General features: G+C 32.8%; 2 protein-coding genes across 2 annotated transcripts; one reads left to right on the top strand and one right to left on the bottom strand.

The window, feature by feature from the left end:
• The first annotated feature begins 8,520 nt into the window (after nt 1-8,520).
• Nucleotides 8,521-14,226, top strand: LOC125833184 (ABC transporter C family member 10-like). The gene is made up of 10 exons (XM_049512326.1): nt 8,521-10,605; nt 10,769-11,089; nt 11,171-11,257; nt 11,430-12,017; nt 12,110-12,274; nt 12,371-12,665; nt 12,747-12,961; nt 13,039-13,408; nt 13,483-13,722; nt 13,813-14,226. Exons 1-10 carry the CDS (start codon nt 8,599-8,601, stop codon nt 13,923-13,925), a joined length of 4,401 nt encoding a protein of 1,466 aa, XP_049368283.1. The 5' UTR covers nt 8,521-8,598; the 3' UTR covers nt 13,926-14,226.
• Nucleotides 14,227-14,860: 634 nt separating this feature from the next.
• Nucleotides 14,861-18,264, bottom strand: LOC125833232 (uncharacterized). Its single transcript, XM_049512378.1, has 2 exons — nt 17,772-18,264; nt 14,861-15,223 (listed from the first exon to the last, which is right to left on the bottom strand). Exons 1-2 carry the CDS (start codon nt 18,155-18,157, stop codon nt 15,118-15,120), a joined length of 492 nt encoding a protein of 163 aa, XP_049368335.1. The 5' UTR covers nt 18,158-18,264; the 3' UTR covers nt 14,861-15,117.
• Nucleotides 18,265-18,779: the final 515 nt, after the last annotated feature.

The following is an 18,779-nucleotide window of genomic DNA, read 5'->3' on the forward strand; positions in this document are numbered from 1 at the left end:
AAATTACTCATTTTCGGGATTTGCCGAAAAAAATAAAAATTAAAAAAAATTGTTGAAATTTTTGAATTTAAGGTTACTATATTTATTTGTGATTTTTTGGCGTTAATTTTATATTTATTTTTTTCTTATTTTTCATATTTTTTATTAATCAATTACTCATTTTCTTGATTTAGCGAAAACAAATTAAAAATTAAAAAAATTACTGAAATTGTTGAATTTAAGGTTATAATATTTTTTTGTGAATTTTTGGCGTTAATTTTATATTTTTTTCATATTTTTTATTAATCAATTACTCATTTTCGAGATTTACCGAAAAAAATAAAAATTTAAACAAAACTGTTGAAAATGGGTCGGGTAGTTTATTTAAAAGGGGGGTTGATTTGTGGGTAGGATTTGGTGTTTATGGGTTCGAATTTTTTAGGGGCATAATTGATCCTTTTCCATTTTTATATAAATGTCATATGGTAAAGTCAACATGATATGGCAATTCCATGTGGCATTTAAAGAAATGAAAAATGAGCTGGATATGTCCAGCAGACCAACTAACGCCCATAAGGGCAAATCTAGACGAAAAGTTGGACGGCGAGGGCACGAGTGAGCCAAACTTTAAACGGAGGGTATATCTAGACCTTTTCGAATAGTTTAGGGGAATATTTGACCCTTTACCCTTTATTAAAAGATATTAAATATTGCACCTCTTCAAATTTTGGGGTCTCAATAAAATGGTAGTATAAATTTAGGAACAAAGCTTCAACAACCCCATATGCTAGGTGAAAAAATCATGATTCTATATTTCATCAGATGAGGTAATTCTAATTATTATTTTTATTGGATAATTGTATCAACAAACATATTAGTGGTTATACATGGTTCTATGTGATACTATGATCTCTTCTTAAGATTTTCTTATGCATGGACGTTCATTGTTATGATTTCTAAGCAATATATATTTTCTTTGATTGTTAAGTATAATCTTTGTTGAGTTTGTTCCGTCATTTGCAGAAAGTGAAAAGAAAAATGTATCAACAAGCTACAACAACTATTCAAATGGACTTCTTGTCAAACTAGTTATTATGAGTATCTCAAATATATCTTTTTGATTATGCTTGTAGATATCATTATTTAAATATTTATAAGATGCAATTTTACTTAATACATTTCGTATATGTGTTTTGTTTCTTTTAATTTGTTGGTTTAACTTTCTTTTTTGTTCATTATTTTATGTAAGATTTTTTTTCTTTGTGTGTTTTCGTACATGATTACGAAAATAATAAATTGTTCATAAATAAGAACGTTGAAAGAAAACTGATCTCTCATCAGCATATAAACTTTAGTTTATTACTGTTTTCATTGATATTATTTCTCAAAATATTTAGATATCCGAAGGCTTGATCTTAATTAGTTTTAAAAAATAATGCAAATAAAATTATATTTTCTTTTGCACAAAATTGATTGGATAAGAAATGAAATCAAACTTAATTTTGACATATTTAAAATTTCAAATTTAGTTCAAATTAAAAAGAGTGAATTACGTTCAACTAGCTATTTTTAGTCACCGTTAACTACCTCTTATTGTATTCAAATCTCATTTTAATTTAAAATTTTAACATCGATTAAATAATTACTCAATTGATTAAGGGGAGATAATTACTATAAAAGATGAAAGACATTAGATTTCAAATAGGTAATGAGAATATTAAAGTAGAAAAAAAGTATTAAAATTTTAACTATTCAAAAATAAAGCAAAATCTTTGACTAACAACAAGAATTAGGGAAACAAGAGAATAATGAAATTAATTAAATAAATAAATTAATAAATAAATATAGAAAGGATTGAAAGAAACTGGTCCCGAAAAATAAAAAGAGGAAGTAGAATAAGTGAGGGAAAGAAACGGAGATAATCACGAAGTAAAGAATGAAAACTCAAGAGAAAGTAACCTATTTTCTAAACTAGAGCTTATTATTTAGGATATGTACAAATGAGGGGGAGATTAGATACGAGAATAGAAAAAAGAAAGATTTTGAAAAAATTAATAATTAAAAAATGATATTAAAATACAATTCATTTCTACTTATATCTACTTTTATTTTTCATTTCATGCTTTACTTTATTTTATTAGAATAAAATTTTTAATGTATATTATTGATTTTGTAAGGATATATATGGATGTATGTTATTATTTTGATTAAATTTTAATAAGTTTATTTCTAAATTTATAAATAATTTTTATTGCCGCGCGAAGCGCGAAAATGTTCGCTAATGTTTTAATATTTTTAAAGAGTTAACCTAGAGATAGAAAGACAAGATGTTCATAATGTGTAATATCGGGAGTGAATCAAATCCTCATTAAATTTTATTTTTTTATTATATGGGGCTCACATAAAATAAATATTTATTTTCAAAAGAAAAGTATCTTTTACTTTTTAAGTTTGTAAATTTGAAAGAGACCTTTCACATTAGAGAAACATTTTTTCAATAATAATAATAATAATTGAATTACTATTGGGAAAATGTTAATTCGAACTAAATGGATTATCCATTGAGTTTATTTATGAACTTATACTTACTTTCTATGTCTAGCAATATTTATTCACTATCTTGAAAAATGTAATAAGGATATGACTATAATTAATTATAATGGTAAATTACAAATCAAGTGTAATATTATTCATTGATTTTATAAAATGGATAAGTATTGTTGAACATCTCAAAATAATATTTATATGTATTTCCTAAGTGATATGAACCTTTTTGAGATAACAAAGTATCTACTAAATTGACATTCAACATGATGACCATTGATTAATTTCTCAACCTATAAATAAAGATATCACTCATTACAAGATACACTTGAATAGAAGAAATTTTTTCTCCTTTATCTATATATCTTGTCTTCTTCCTTTTTTGTTCTGAACTTTTATAATAGGAAACACTTAATTTATTTTGCAACATTTAATCCTTTTGTACATGAAAAATTGGGTCGACGATATTAATAATTTATGCAAGGAGAAGAATTAACTAGTTTGTCTAGTCATTTGCTAAGATATTCACGTGCTATTGACATGCCTATGCATAGCACTGACTCAACAGCTGCGTCAAAGTGTTAACTGTTATTTCCTTCGTTCAATAATAATCTACTATATTAAAAATAGTTATTTAATAATATTTGTTCAATTTAAAAATTCAAGAGATAGTTTTTTTTATATTTATTTTACTTTTGCTATTAAATAATTTAACACATTTCTCAATATATTAAATTTAATAGAAACAAGGATAATATAATAATATTATCTCTATTATTTATTATTATTTTTTAAATGTGTCAATTTAATAATGAACAATTATTGTTGATTGTAAAAATTAGATATATCTTCGTAAGGATGAAAGTCCATTTTGGATCATTATCTGCCAATTGGAATTGGGAGGGCGGGGTGGGGGGCATGTGTGAAAGAGGGGTGGGATGATCAAGGGGATGGGGTTGGAGGTTGGGACATTGGGTGGGTAGGTGGTGAAAAGACAATGAACTTACTTTGAAACTTGCTTTTTACATTTTAATTAAGAAAATTATTTTTCCGAAAGTATTTTTTTTAATGAGTAGATTTTAGGAAAAACAAACATAAAAATTGTATTACCGCTCTATAGCTATAATTTTGCTATGGAGCATCTGATAAATCAGGCATTTGTGTCTATGAAAATTGTGTTTGTAAATGTATATGTTTTTTGTGTTAGGCTAGAGTGGTGAACGAGATTAGGAAAGAGAGGAAAGAGGAGAGAGGCGAGCGAAAGAGGGCATAAAGTGGAGAGAGGTGAATTGTATATGTATATTGGTTAGATAATTGTATATATGTAACTACTATGTATATGTATCAATGATTGTGTTTGTATATCTGCATAAAATTTGAATTTGCATACAATTGAATCGAATTAATATACCATTGAATCGAGTTAAAACATTAGTATTTGTATATCAAATCTCTCTCTCGCTTTATACAAACACAAATTGTACATTGTATAATTTATGTTTGTATAAAGCGAGATAGAGAAAGAAAGGCAAAAGAGAACTGGGCAGGGGAATATTTGTATTAGTATAATTAGAAGTGTATAAGACAGAGGGATATGTATTTGTATTTGTATAATTAGAAGTGTATAAGACAGAGGGATATGTATTTGTATTTGTATATACAATCTCTCTCACTTTATACATTTGTGTTTGTATAAAAGTGAGAGAGGCGAGAGAGAGAATTGAGAGTGGCGAGCGAGATTCAGGGGAGAGAAGCGAGAATGACAAAGTGTTTTGCTACAAATTAGAATTAAATGAAACTGTAGTTATAACATTTATTTTGAATTAATAGTTTGCTATGATGCACAATTTCCCCCTTTTTAAAACATGTTAATTAACCAAACATAGAAAAATAGAAATTCATTATTAGAGAAAATCCTCCATACCAAACACACTTTTAGTCCACAAAAATATATTCTTAGAGTGTAATGGAAAACATTTAATTTGTTTTGAAACGATCAATATGATTGATTGATCAATTAATTTTATTTATGTAGTGTATGTATATATAAGTAGGGGTGTCAAAAGAATATGAAAAACCAATCGAATCGATCGAACCGATTTATGCTGTTTTTTCAATAAAACCGTGAACTTTTATAAATACTTCAAAGAAATTTTGTTGCAAGGAAAATAGAACTTGATGGTACTCTTTCCTAACCAGAAAAGATAAAATTAGTAAACTAACCACATGTTATTATGGTATGCAGAAAAGATAAGAAACATATTTTAAGAATACGAATTTTAAAACTGAATTAAAATATTATGCCACCTGCATCTTAATTAATTCTATTTTAGTGATTTCTCTACTATTTGCTATGTATGCCTTATTTCTATATTTTACTTTTTAAAAAAAATTTAGTTTGATATGCATTAATTATGTTGAGGGATTTTTTCAAAACATTTTATCTACCTTTACGAGATAAGAATAAGGTCATACACTCTGGGTGTGTTTGGTATGAAGGAAAACATTTTTCGGAAAATGTTTTCCAATTTTCTCATGTTTGGTTGGGCTAAATGTTTTGGAAAATGTTTTCCAAATCAACTCATTTTCCTCAAATTTAAGGAAAATGACTTCCCTTCTAAACTTAAGGAAAACATTTTCCAAAACTCTCTTCCAACTTCAAATTACAATTATTTTTTATTGAAAAATCAATTTATTCCTCAAACCACCCCCCAACCAACCCCTCCCCAAAAAAATAAAAAATATAAAGTTTGTTTTTAAATTCAATTTTTTTACCCCGACCTCATCCCTACCCCCACCCCCTCCCAAAAAAATATTAAAAAATATTTTTAAAAAATATTTTTCAATTTCAAAATTTCATTTTTCCACCCCTACCCTCGACCCCACCCACCCACCCCCTACCAGCCGCCCCACCCCCAAAAAAAATAAAAAAATAAAAAAATTCAAGTTTGTTTTTAAAAAATATTTTCAATTTCAAAATTTCATTTTTTCACCCCTACCCTCGATCCCCACCCACCCACCCCCACCCCCAAAAAAAAATAAAAAAATTCAAGTTTATTTTTAAAAAATATTTTCAATTTCAAAATTTCATTTTTTCACCCCTACCCTCGATCCCCACCCACCCACCCCCTACCAGCCCCCACCCACCCCCACCCCCCAAAAAAAATAAAAAATTTCAAGTTTGTTTTTAAAAAATATTTTCAATTTCAAAATTTCATTTTTTCACTCCTACCCTCGACCCCCACCCACCCACCCCCTACCAGCCCCCCCCCACCCCCAAAAAATATTTTAAATTTCAAGTTTGTTTTTAAAAAATATTTTCAATTTCAAAATTTCATTTTTTCACCCCTACACTCGACCCCCCCCCCTTCACCCACCCCCTACCACCCCCCCACCCCCCAAAAAAAAATTTAAGTTTGTTTTTAAAAACTATTTTCAATTTCAAAAATTATTTTCTACTCTAATAAAAATAAAAGATTTTTCTCAAAAATATTTTTCATTCATAAATCAAACACTAAATATCTTTTTCGGAAAATATTTTCTACTCACCAACCAAACATGAGAAAATAAGTCAAAAATCAACTTGTTTTCCTGGAAAACATTTTCTAGGAAAACATTTTCCTTCATACCAAACACACCCTCTATCTTTTCTGATCATGCATGCATCTTAATTACCATGTCTTTAATAAAAATAACAACAATGACATATCTAATAAAATCTACAAGTAAAGTCTATAAAAGGTAAAATATATGAAAATTTTATCACTATTTTGTAAAAATAAAAAAATTATTTTCAAAAAATTCTCAACTCAAATACAACAACGTGAAATAAAAGATAGCAAAAATATTTGAATTCTGTATATTGATATGTGATCAATCTCTATCACGAAATATGTGGATCTAAAATTAATGTGAGCTTTGCCGCTCAACCACTTACGTAAACAATCTTGACTTGTCCATATATAATTCAATAAAAAATTAAAAGATTAAATTTTTTTGGGGATGAAAGAAGTTTTTTTTTTTTAAAAAAAGAGGTTATTTAAACATTATGATAAATTTGTAGTCGATCAAATAAATTAGTAAAATTGATTCCCTTCATTCCACTTTATTTAATATTATTTATTTAATGATTCGTTAAAGAAATAGGGCATATATTTATATTTAAAAAATAAGTTTATTTTCTTTTTTCATTTTATACTATAATAAAAAGTTTTCACAGTAACATAAATATTAAGACAAATTTAAAATTAGAAGTTTCAAAAATCTTATTTTTTCATATATATGATTTGACATATTTAACAACATAAATTCTAAGTAGGCCTTTGGCCATGCAATATCATATCATGAGATGAAATCATCTGCGTTTGGACATGTGATTTCACGAAATTATGAGATGAAATCTCAATTCTCCGAAAATCATAAATTGAGAATTTCATATCCTGATTTGAAATTTTTCAAATACAAAAATTGACCCACGAATTTATATTTTGTTAAAACATCCCTACATTTATATCTACCGGCCATTTGTTTTATAACTAAATAAAATTTATAATCATATTATAACTTTTAAAATTTATTATTACTCTAAATCAATTCCTACTTTATCATTTATATTCATCAAATTCATTATTTTTTATCAAATAAATTTATCACCCAAATTTATTACTATTACTTTAATGTGTAATAAAAAAAAAGTTTTTCATCTATATTGAGTGAACAAGACTGGCCACGACAACTTTGCACTAATTTATTAGTATGTGATTTTGTAAAATTTTATTTATTTGGTAAGATTGAATAAATAATTGAGACTATTTTAATAGTTTTACAACTTATGAAATTCTTATGTTTATGAGAAAATATACGACACAAAAACTCCAAATCACATGTCCAAACAAAACGTCAATTTCATGTCATGATTTCATATCATCATTTCATGTCATGATTTCATATCATCATTTCATGTCATGATTTCATATTGCATCGTTAAACGGATCCTAAGAGTCTTCTTAATGGGAGTATAAGTTATTATCATTTCATAATTGGATATTTCATTATAATCATAGGTGATTTGGAATATAAGTTAAAATCCTTCTATAATTGGACGTACTCATGGAAATATGTTAAACTGCATATTCCTTGGGGATGTGTTTGACGTGAAGTAAAAAAAAAATATATTTAATTGATTATTTTTTTCTTAAAAATAAAAAAATATAATAACAAATTTACTAAAATTATAATAAAAGTAATAAAAATAAAGCTCATAACTCAATATATAATAAAAAATCATACAAAATTTTTAAATAATTAAATTGAACTAAGATTAAATCCTGAATCCGTCTTTCTCCCAAAACACAAGCCATAATGTTTTTTTTTTTTTTACCCTCCCTAGAGCTCCCACCCCTTTTTCTCCCTTGGTGACTCAAACTCACAATTTTCGGATTAAAAGTGAGAAGTAGATCCGAGCAACTCTTTCTGGTCCACAAGCAATAATGAAAAGGCATGTGAATGTTATACGGCTCTATAAACGAAAAAGGACAAGAAAACTTTGTTAGAGAGACGTGAGCACTGACGCTATACAATTGCAGCACATCACATAGTAACACTAACACTATATATATTTAAAGACTTAACACCGTCGCCTCTATTGTCAACTCCATCACGGTCTACTTAGGTACTTAATCTTTCTTAAATCATAAATGCATTTATTTGGATCTCACAGCATGTCAGATTGTCTTTCTCATAATATTATACATACAATGTATAATTAAACTATATAGTATAACCTTGAGAAAACCGCTCCCTGTTCTCTTGGAACCGTTCAAGTTTCCAGTTTTAATTTTTTTGTCTTCTTTCATCTTTGTAAAAGTGGTCATCTTTATTTGTGAATTGTGATCACTTTTATGCTGTACTAATAAAATATAATAAAGGTACAATAAGTTCCTTTTTCACCTTTTTGGCTATAATAATTCTTGATTATGACTTTTTTTTTATCTGTTTCGATTGAATACAAATTAAAGTTTGAATCTTTGGTATTGGAATTTCATTTCCAGGGCTTAAAGAGATTGGTAGAAGGAGATGGAGGACATTTGGGCTGTATTTTGTGGAAAACCGTGTAATATTGATTGGATGTCCGTGGCACAACCATCATCATGTATTAATCATGCATTCATAATTTGTTGTGATGTTATACTTATGTTGTTCTTGATATTCACAATATCCTTAAAATACACCAATGTTCCTAGTTTTTCTAGGTTCTCACGTTTGCAGTTGACTTGTGGTATTTTTAATGGTTTCTTGGGGATACTGTATGTGTCCATGTTTATTTGGATGTTTGAAGAACAACTCAAGAATAAGCGTAGTGCAATACCACTTCATAGGTGGTTAGTGACTTTGTTTCATGGGGTTACATGGTTATCAGTAAGTTTAACTGTAAGTCTTAGGGGAAAACATATTTCAAGAACCCCTTTAAGGCTTTTGTCAATTCTTGTTTTTGTCTTTGCTGGAATTTTTGCTGGTATGTCACTTGTCGCGGTTGTTCTTGATAAAGAGGTAACGGTCGAGATAGGTTTAGATGTTTTGTACTTTGTAGGAGCATGTTTAGTGTTGTTATGCACCTATAAGGGGCTGCAGCATGATGAAGAGATAGATCGAAATGGTCTTTATGCTCCGTTAAATGGTGCTGCCAATGGAATTAGTAAAAGTGATTCTGTTGGCTTAGTCACTTCTTTTGCTAAGGCTGGGGTTCTTAATGTAATGTCGTTTTGGTGGATGAATCCACTGATGAAGAAGGGGAAACAGAAAACACTTGAGGATGAAGACATACCTGAATTGCGTGAGGCTGATCGTGCTGAATCATGTTACTTAATGTTTTTGGAGCTACTGAACAAACAGAAACAAGTAGATCCCTCTTCCCAGCCGTCCATTTTGAAGACAATTGTGTTGTGTCATCGGAAGGAGCTAATTGTGTCAGGACTCTTCGCGCTACTGAAAGTAACTACGCTGTCTGCTGGTCCTCTGCTTCTTAATGCATTCATTAAGGTTGCTGAAGGAGATGCTGCTTTTAAAAATGAAGGATTTTTATTGGTTATTCTGCTTTTTATATCAAAGAACTTGGAATCCTTGTCACAAAGGCAATGGTACTTCAGGTGCAGACTTATCGGTCTGAAAGTAAGGTCTTTACTTACAGCAGCCATTTATAAGAAGCAAATAAGATTATCCAATGCTGCTAAGTTGATGCATTCTAGTGGTGAGATCATGAACTATGTGACTGTGGATGCTTATCGAATCGGAGAGTTTCCGTTTTGGCTGCATCAGACATGGACAACGAGTGTCCAGCTCTGCTTTGCACTTATCATTCTCTTTCGTGCAGTTGGACTCGCAACTATTGCATCCTTGGTAGTGATTGTATTCACTGTGCTGTGCAATACTCCACTTGCAAAGTTGCAACATAGGTTCCAGTCCAAGCTAATGGTTGCACAAGATGATCGGCTGAAAGCTATCTCAGAGGCTCTTGTTAATATGAAAGTCCTGAAACTATATGCATGGGAAACTCATTTTAAGAGTGTCATTGAGAATTTGAGGAAAGTAGAAGAGAAATGGTTATCAGCTGTTCAGTTGCGAAAGGCATATAATAGCTTCCTTTTCTGGTCATCACCTGTTTTGGTCTCTGCTGCAACATTTGGGGCTTGTTATTTCCTAGGTGTTCCACTATACGCAAGCAACGTTTTCACCTTTGTAGCAACTTTACGTCTGGTTCAGGATCCAATAAGAACCATTCCTGACGTTATTGGTGTGGTGATTCAAGCCAAGGTTTCCTTTGCAAGGATCGTCAAGTTCCTTGAGGCCCCCGAGCTGGAAAATGCAAATGTTAGGCAGAAGCACAACTTTGGATGTACAGATCATGCCATACTTATGAAATCAGCTAATCTCTCATGGGAAGAGAATCCACCTCGACCTACTCTTAGAAACATTAATTTGGAGGTTAGACCCGGTGAGAAGATTGCTATATGTGGGGAGGTGGGCTCAGGAAAGTCAACTCTTCTGGCAGCAATTCTTGGAGAGGTTCCAAGTATTCAAGGAACTGTAAGTTGTATTCATTACTTACTGTTTTCTTTGCTACATAGGAAATGACAAGTAGGTTTTTGAAGTTTTTATCATAGGCACATTCACAATTTCACTTCACTATATGCATAGGTGTGGAAATATGTCCATATTCCTAACTGATTGCAGATTCTGTGTTCTGCAGGTTAAAGTTTTTGGAACAGTTGCCTATGTCTCTCAATCAGCATGGATTCAGACGGGGTCAATACGAGAAAATATTTTGTTTGGTTCTCCACTGGATAGCCAGAGATACCAGCAAACTTTGGAAAAATGTTCACTGCTAAAAGACCTTGAGTTGCTACCATATGGTGATCTCACTGAAATAGGTGAAAGAGGAGTTAATCTTAGTGGTGGTCAAAAGCAGCGCATTCAACTTGCTCGTGCACTGTATCAGAATGCTGATATATATCTGCTGGATGATCCGTTCAGTGCTGTAGATGCCCATACTGCTAGCAGCCTATTCAATGTGAGAAATGTTATTCATATTATTGTGTTTCATGTCATTTCTTATTGTTTGCTAGGTCAAATCTGAAATGATCTTTTGCAGGAATACGTCATGGAAGCTCTCTCAGGGAAGACTGTCTTACTTGTGACCCACCAAGTTGATTTTCTTCCTGCTTTTGATATGGTTCTGGTTAGTTTTACTTGATAAACTCTGTTTCCAATATGATATCTTATTGATGGCTTATTTTTTATAGAAGAAAAAAGAAGTTAACTCTCAAACTCCTGATATATTTTCTGTAAAAATTACATAAATCTTTGAAGCTGAATGGTTGGCCTTACGTGTAGTCTACTTTTATCCGCAGTTAATGTCAGATGGAGAAATTTTACATGCAGCTCCTTATCATCAGTTATTGGCCTCGAGTAAAGAATTCCAGGACTTGGTTGATGCACATAAAGAGACTGCTGGTTCAGAAAGGGTTGCAGAGGTCAATTCTTCATCAAGGCGGGAATCAAATACAAGAGAAATTTGTAAGACTGATACTAGTAAAACATCTGTAGCTCCTGGAGGAGATCAGTTGATTAAGCAAGAGGAGAGAGAAGTCGGAGACACTGGATTTACGCCTTATGTTCAATATCTAAATCAGAACAAAGGGTACTTGTTCTTTGCCATTGCTACGCTCTCGCACGTAACATTTGTGATTGGTCAGATAACTCAGAACTCTTGGATGGCTGCAAATGTTGATAATCCCCACGTTAGCACTCTGAGACTGATTACAGTTTACTTGGTGATTGGAGTTGTTTCAACACTGTTTTTGCTCTCTAGATCCCTATCAACGGTTTTCTTAGGTTTGCAATCATCAAAGTCCTTGTTCTCAGAGCTATTAAATTCTCTTTTTCGTGCTCCTATGTCATTTTACGACTCTACACCTTTGGGGAGGATATTAAGCCGGGTAAATATCTCAAACATGAACCTCTAAAAACAAGATACAATAGTGATATTATGGACCTAACCATTTTTGCTACCCCAAACTGGTGGATGCAGGTCTCATCAGATTTGAGTATAGTTGATCTTGATATTCCATTTAACTTGGTTTTCGCTTTTGGAGCTACCACAAACTTCTATTCAAATCTTATAGTGCTAGCTGTTGTGACTTGGCAAGTTCTAGCTATCTCCATCCCAATGGTTTATTTGGCCATTCGGTTGCAGGTTAGAGTTGTCTATTTTATTTTGCAGCACCATTCTCTTATGCGACAGCAGTAACTGATAAACGGGACTTCAAACTTTTTCTCTTACTCTTGGCAGAAATACTACTATGCATCAGCCAAAGAGTTGATGCGGATAAATGGTACTACCAAATCATTTGTGGCTAACCATCTTGCTGAATCTATTGCTGGAGCTGTCACTATAAGGGCATTCAAAGAGGAAGATAGATTCTTCGCAAAGACTTTTGAGCTTATTGATATAAATGCCAGTCCTTTCTTCCACAATTTTGCAGCAAACGAGTGGTTGATTCAACGATTGGAAACTATTAGTGCAACTGTTCTTGCATCTTCGGCACTCTGCATGGTTTTGCTTCCTCCTGGAACTTTCAGCTCAGGTATGCCATCAACCAATATTACTTTTGAAACTAGATGATTGTTTCTTAATTTTTCGCCTAATGTTTATTAAACTTTTGCAGGATTTATTGGGATGGCTTTGTCGTATGGTCTTTCCTTAAACATGTCTCTTGTTTTTTCCATTCAAAACCAGTGCACACTCGCAAATTACATAATTTCTGTAGAAAGACTTAACCAGTATATGCACATCCCAAGTGAAGCTCCTGAGATTGTTAAAGAGAACCGTCCACCAGTTAATTGGCCAACAAGGGGTAAAGTTGAAATTCAAGATTTGCAGGTAAAACTTGGTCTCACCACCCTAATTTCTTGTATTTGGAACGTTCATCATACTGATCAGTGTTCATCCCAAAACAGATCAGATATAGGGAAGATTCCCCGCTTGTTCTTAGGGGGGTCAGTTGTACATTTGAAGGAGGCCATAAAATTGGTATTGTTGGCCGGACTGGCAGTGGCAAGACTACACTCATTGGTGCATTATTTCGATTAGTGGAGCCAACAAGTGGAAGGATTTTGGTAGATGGAATTGACATTTCTAAAATTGGTCTTCATGATTTGAGGTCCCGTTTTGGGATTATTCCCCAAGACCCTACACTCTTCAATGGAACTGTAAGATACAACTTGGATCCTTTATGTCAGCATACTGATGAGGATATATGGGAGGTACTTGGAAAGTGTCAGCTAAAAGAGCCAGTAGAGGAAAAAGAGAAGGGGCTCGACTCATTGGGTAAGTTTTTCTAAGAATGTGTCCGACTGTTTTATCCAATTGGGGTTCTGTTAACACTGTTAGTGTCATTTCAGTTGTGGAGGATGGATCTAACTGGAGCATGGGACAACGACAATTGTTCTGTTTGGGACGTGCTCTTTTGAGGAAAGCTAAGATTTTGGTGCTTGACGAAGCAACTGCATCAATTGACAATGCTACTGATATGATATTGCAGAAAACTATCAGGACAGAATTTGCTAACAGTACTGTTATTACAGTAGCTCATAGGATACCCACAGTAATGGATTGTACAATGGTTCTGGCCATTAGTGATGGTAAGAGCTGTTTATTTAGTTTTAAGCGCGCATATATTAATAGTTTTGTTTCAACTGTAATGACTTCAACTTTGGTTGTGAATACTGCAGGGAAACTAGTGGAGTATGATGAACCAATGAAGCTAATGAAGCAAGAAAATTCACTATTCGGGCAGCTTGTGAAGGAGTATTGGTCTCACTATGACTCGGCTGAATCTCATTGAAGCTAACTGTGGATTTGCAACATCTTTTTTGGCCTAACACACATTGCCCTGTGTAACTGCAACTGCTTTGGATGCCTGAACAAGGTACCATTAGGGCAGAGCTGAGCCCGATATTGATTGTTAAAGAACTAGAGTTCCAAATTCTATAATGCAATTTGGATAGCTCGGCAGGTAGCTAGTATGAACTGTACCTTATGTGTCGGTCTTCTTGATTTTGTACCATTTTTCATCGGATGTATGCTTACAGATGTATATCTTCCAACAGTATAAATAAAGTTCTTACTCAAACCACACTCGTGGTGTTATTGTCAACTGATAAGCTGTAGCAATTCTCCATCGCCATTAAGGATGAAACAAGCAACTCCATAGTCCAGAGTTGCAGTTTAACAAATAATGAAAGAATGTAGATTCATCGCGATGGAACTAGCAATAATAGGTGATGAGATAGTTTCAAGTTCTGTGCTAAAGGCTCTCTTTCTCCTCAACTGGAGGCAAATCCAACATCTTGGATTACAACCTGATCTGTACTACACCCAATATAGATTCAGTTATTTGTCAACAAATTTAAATGAGTGCCATAAATGGAAGATTGAACAAGAGTCTGTATATGATTGTCTAAACTTGGTAGTAGAACTTCAGGGCAGCATCAGAAAACATATGTGCTGCATTACATCAACGACAATGGAAGATCTCTCAGCATTTCCCAAAAGAAAATATTCTTTGGTTTTCTGTAACCATGCTGTTCACCGCAGACACAAGCAGGATCACTGCCTGACTTCTCTAGATATTCCTACAGGATTTAGTGGCCAGCTACCCAAGTAATAACAAGCTATAACAAGGAAAGAACCACAGAATTCTGATAATATGAATAGTTTTCTAAAAATAGTATGAAAACTAGTCTAAAACCCATTCTTATCAATTTTTATACTGAACGAAAAAACAGCAATAGAAATGGATGAGCATCAGCCAGGTAATTTATGAAAGTAAACAATGTTTCCCATAAATCATTATGAAACATAAACTTGATCCAACCCACAATATATCTCTACATAACCACTTCCTAAAATGAATTCGGATCCCACTGTATGTGTATCTATATGAGTTTTAGGGAAACTTTACTCATTAGAGTTGCTTGGAATTGAGATGGAACAGTGTTATGGCTACCTAACATACATGCATAAAATGTTTGTCCTTATGGACCTCCAAGTATGGCATTTTCAATATCTTCCCTACTCAGTGCATAGCTAAATCTTCTATCTACATCTTTTTCAAGGTTTCCAGGTCCTTTCTTCAGATACCTGTATTTCAAGAAACATTAGCTTGTATTAGATCAAAGTTCAAACTGGCAATGCAATATTATTTGAATATTGCAATAAAATTACCACTACAGAGCAATCACAAATTGTTTATCAAAGAGTTTAGTATGACTATGACCTAGTAATTATTGATTGTAGTATGACATTGTCAGGAGAACTAGAAGTAATACAATTCTTCAAAAATTCTCGGGAACTATGGTCTGCATCGAAAGAGAGTTTTCCCTCTCTAAAGGATGAAATATTTTGAAGGCCCAAGCTCTTCTACAAGTAAACACATACATCCAATAATATCTATAATTACCCATGCTACGCACATTTTCAAGCCCCAACAATGGGTTTTTCGATATCCATTGCTTCCTCAGCCCTGACAATGCTAGCCATTATGCTCTTAATTTGTTCAGTTTTACTTCTTAAAAGAAAACACATGGACTTCTGGTGGCTTCTTTTGCATCATACCCACAATGGTAAATATAATACCACTAAAGTTCTAAGAAGTTTTCAGCAGATTAAACAAATCCTACTGTATATCCAATAGGAAAAAACAAGAGACAATAATTAAAAAGATATATCTGCGTCATATGCTCATGTTCACGGCTATTATCCTTTAAGCAGGTTTTCCAGTATCAAGCATGATCGAGTATCAAAATTTCTCTATGCATGAATTTGAATGTTGATCAGTTTGATAAATAAATTGCTTAGAAGAAGAATAAGAATCCAAACCTACAAAAAGAAAAAGATTTCAAGTACGAAATCAAGAGAACAGTGTGCAAATTGTTCCACGGAACCTTGAGACCTCAATTTCAAAACTTGTGAATCAAGTTTCAATCTGGGTGCCCTATTCAATGCAAGTTATTCTAAATTCTTTCTTTTCTAATAACAGTGGTGTCTAGGCTAGCTTGTGCACACCTCGACTAATTCCACAGGGTAACTCTTGGCTGGGATAAAGGGAAGAAATCACCAAGTGTTTTGCCACTGCTGGAATTTGAACATGTGACCTCATGGTTCTCAGCCTACCTCATTGACTACTAGGTTGCCCTTAGAAGTTTAACTTACTTAAAGGTAGAGACACTGGCAAATAGTTCCAAAACCTAAAAATCAAACTTCACTATTCTGTTCATCAGCCACCAAAGAGATATATGCCGGGTCTTTTCTTTCATGAAACGAGGTATCCACCAGACTTGACTAAAGTGCAATCATGAATTTTCCTTTCTAAGATGCAATCACACTTTTAATCAATATAGCATCAACAAAATATATTAATTCCTCTCACCAGAAGAAAGGTACAACACACAACAATAGATACCAATCAAAACTTAAATTTATGTTTCTAAACCCAGAAACATAGGCAATAACCAATCAACCTCTCCAAAATGCTCTATCATTTTCTTTGATAACAGTGGTGTATGGTTAGGTTGTGCACCTCCACGATTTACTGGGTACCTGCTATCTTCTATCAGCACAGGTACCGAGTAAGTTGGGGATAAATTTCTACTTGGATTTGAACCCTAGTCTCCCATGGTTTTCACCCACTTCAGTGGTTGTTACGCCACACCGTTGGGTGCTAAACTTCTTATCATGAACATCTTGAAAACACAAAAATCAAGAAAAGGGGGCAGGGAACATGCTTACTACATAGGATCTTAACTTCACAAGGTTAAACATTGTTACAATAAGAACTCTGGTATTTGATTGTTATAGTCAGTAAAAAAGTTCCACACCCGTATGGGTCCAACAAAGTAATGAAAACTTAATGTTGCCGCCAAATTTGTCTAATCAGATTCTCTATAAATTATCCTTTAACAACAGAATACAATTCAAACAGTATAACCTGTATACGGATTTTTCTTGACATTAATTAAACAAACAAACCCTTCTTGGTTAAACCAAATCTATGCAGGCTTAACCACTTCAATCTCCAATTATAATCATATACAGCACATGACAATGGTTAAGAAAGCAACTGACCCCATCAAATAAGACCCAAAACCTATCAATAAGTGGTGCTTTTTCAAGTTTAACCTCAATCCTGAATTTCACCATAATCTGTTTCTTGTCACAGTACACCAAAAATCACAAAACATTAGTATCAATTGCTCAATTAACTAAAATTTAATTGGGGTCAATTAGATGAATCCTCTACTCGCAGTCATCTCCCATTCAGGGCAGAGCTAGGGAACCAGAAGGGGTTTATCCGAACTACACTATATATACAAGGTTACAATTATTTTTATGTATATATAATAGATATTGAACCCCTTAGCTTCTTGTTATGTTTACATTTTTATATTTTGAATTCCCAGTGATAATCTTGGTTCTTCCACTACTCACATTAGACACATCTCATTCCATAACACACATAGCCCATAGGCAGCCCAGTGCACTAAAGTTCTCGCTATGCACGGGTTACCCTGCATACCGTGAGCAAGCACATAAGAAGAGCAGCTAAATATAACCAAATAGACATACTAAAAACATGATCTTTACGATAAATGTTCATGAAAATGGGAGTAGCAATAAATTAAAGACTAACCTTATATGAAGTTCAGTGATATCCAATGACAATTGAGCCTGCCAATCTGGGTTTTCAACAAACCAAAGAGCTCTATCATCTCTGCTCTGATAAAACCCCAAACTCCTCAACCAGGCTTCTATACAGGGCAAACTATGAGAGTACAAAGGCTTCGTCTTGTCGGGTAGTTTCTGAAGCCATTCATCCAGCGTCTGAGAAACTTCTGCTTCTTCGGAAGAATTGGTACATGCCACAGTTTTCCTTGACGAAGAAGTAAGAGGATTTGGGCATGAACGGAATTTGGGTAAAAGTAAAGGGGCTGGATGAAAGAATCTTGAAATAGTAGAAGGTGGCGGAGAAGCTATTGAGTATAATGATCTAAAAAATGTTGCCGAAATTGTCGACATTTGTATTCTGGTGTTCCAGTGCTCTGCTTCGGATTTGGTGTTTTCACCTTTCAGACCCCAAACAACGATCCCGAAGAAGAAGATAGGATATCAACGGCGTCGTATTTTTGCATTTTACCCTGAACTCGACCATCTAATTTTATAAGTTACATTTCGAATACAAATTTCGAAAAAAAAAAGAACTTACCTAACCAAATTTCAATTGCTATATCAATTACAACTTATGTATCAATTTATATGTTGGCTATTCTTTCACAATCGATTTTGATAAGCTTATGAGTCAAAACTCAAAAGTCATGAACTGATTTTTGTTATTTAAATCTTTTTATAAAAAAATATTTTTGATGAGAAATAGTTTATGTCTGACTAATAAACTCTTTCAAAAATACTTTTGAACAGTAATTAAGGATTGATCAAATTTTTTAAAAGTATATTTCTTTTAAAAACTTATGAAAAGCAGGTTTATGCTTCTTTACATAAACACATATTTTCTTCCAAAAATCTGGTTAAAACTTCTCACATTTAAAAAATAAGCACTTTTGAAAAAATAAAATAAATTTAACCAGATAGGACATTTAAGTAGAAAGGGTTATCAAATACTACTAGTAACAAACTAAGTAGG

Source organism: Solanum verrucosum, unplaced genomic scaffold (genome assembly GCF_900185275.1).
Source record: "Solanum verrucosum unplaced genomic scaffold, falcon-dt-bn FXZP01000100.1, whole genome shotgun sequence".
Classification (NCBI taxonomy): Eukaryota; Viridiplantae; Streptophyta; class Magnoliopsida; order Solanales; family Solanaceae; genus Solanum; species Solanum verrucosum.

Excerpts from the sequence above, each read along its gene's own strand:
- LOC125833232 (XM_049512378.1), bottom strand. The coding sequence starts at position 18,157 with ATGTCGACAATTTCGGCAACATTTTTTAGATCATTATACTCAATAGCT. Across the intron at positions 15,224-17,771 it reads ATCACTGAACTTCATATAAG|GTATCTGAAGAAAGGACCTG; the intron begins GTTAGTCTTTAA and ends CTTGAAATACAG.
- LOC125833184 (XM_049512326.1), top strand. The coding sequence starts at position 8,599 with ATGGAGGACATTTGGGCTGTATTTTGTGGAAAACCGTGTAATATTGAT. Across the intron at positions 12,666-12,746 it reads TCCTGGAACTTTCAGCTCAG|GATTTATTGGGATGGCTTTG; the intron begins GTATGCCATCAA and ends AAACTTTTGCAG. Across the intron at positions 13,409-13,482 it reads GAAGGGGCTCGACTCATTGG|TTGTGGAGGATGGATCTAAC; the intron begins GTAAGTTTTTCT and ends GTGTCATTTCAG.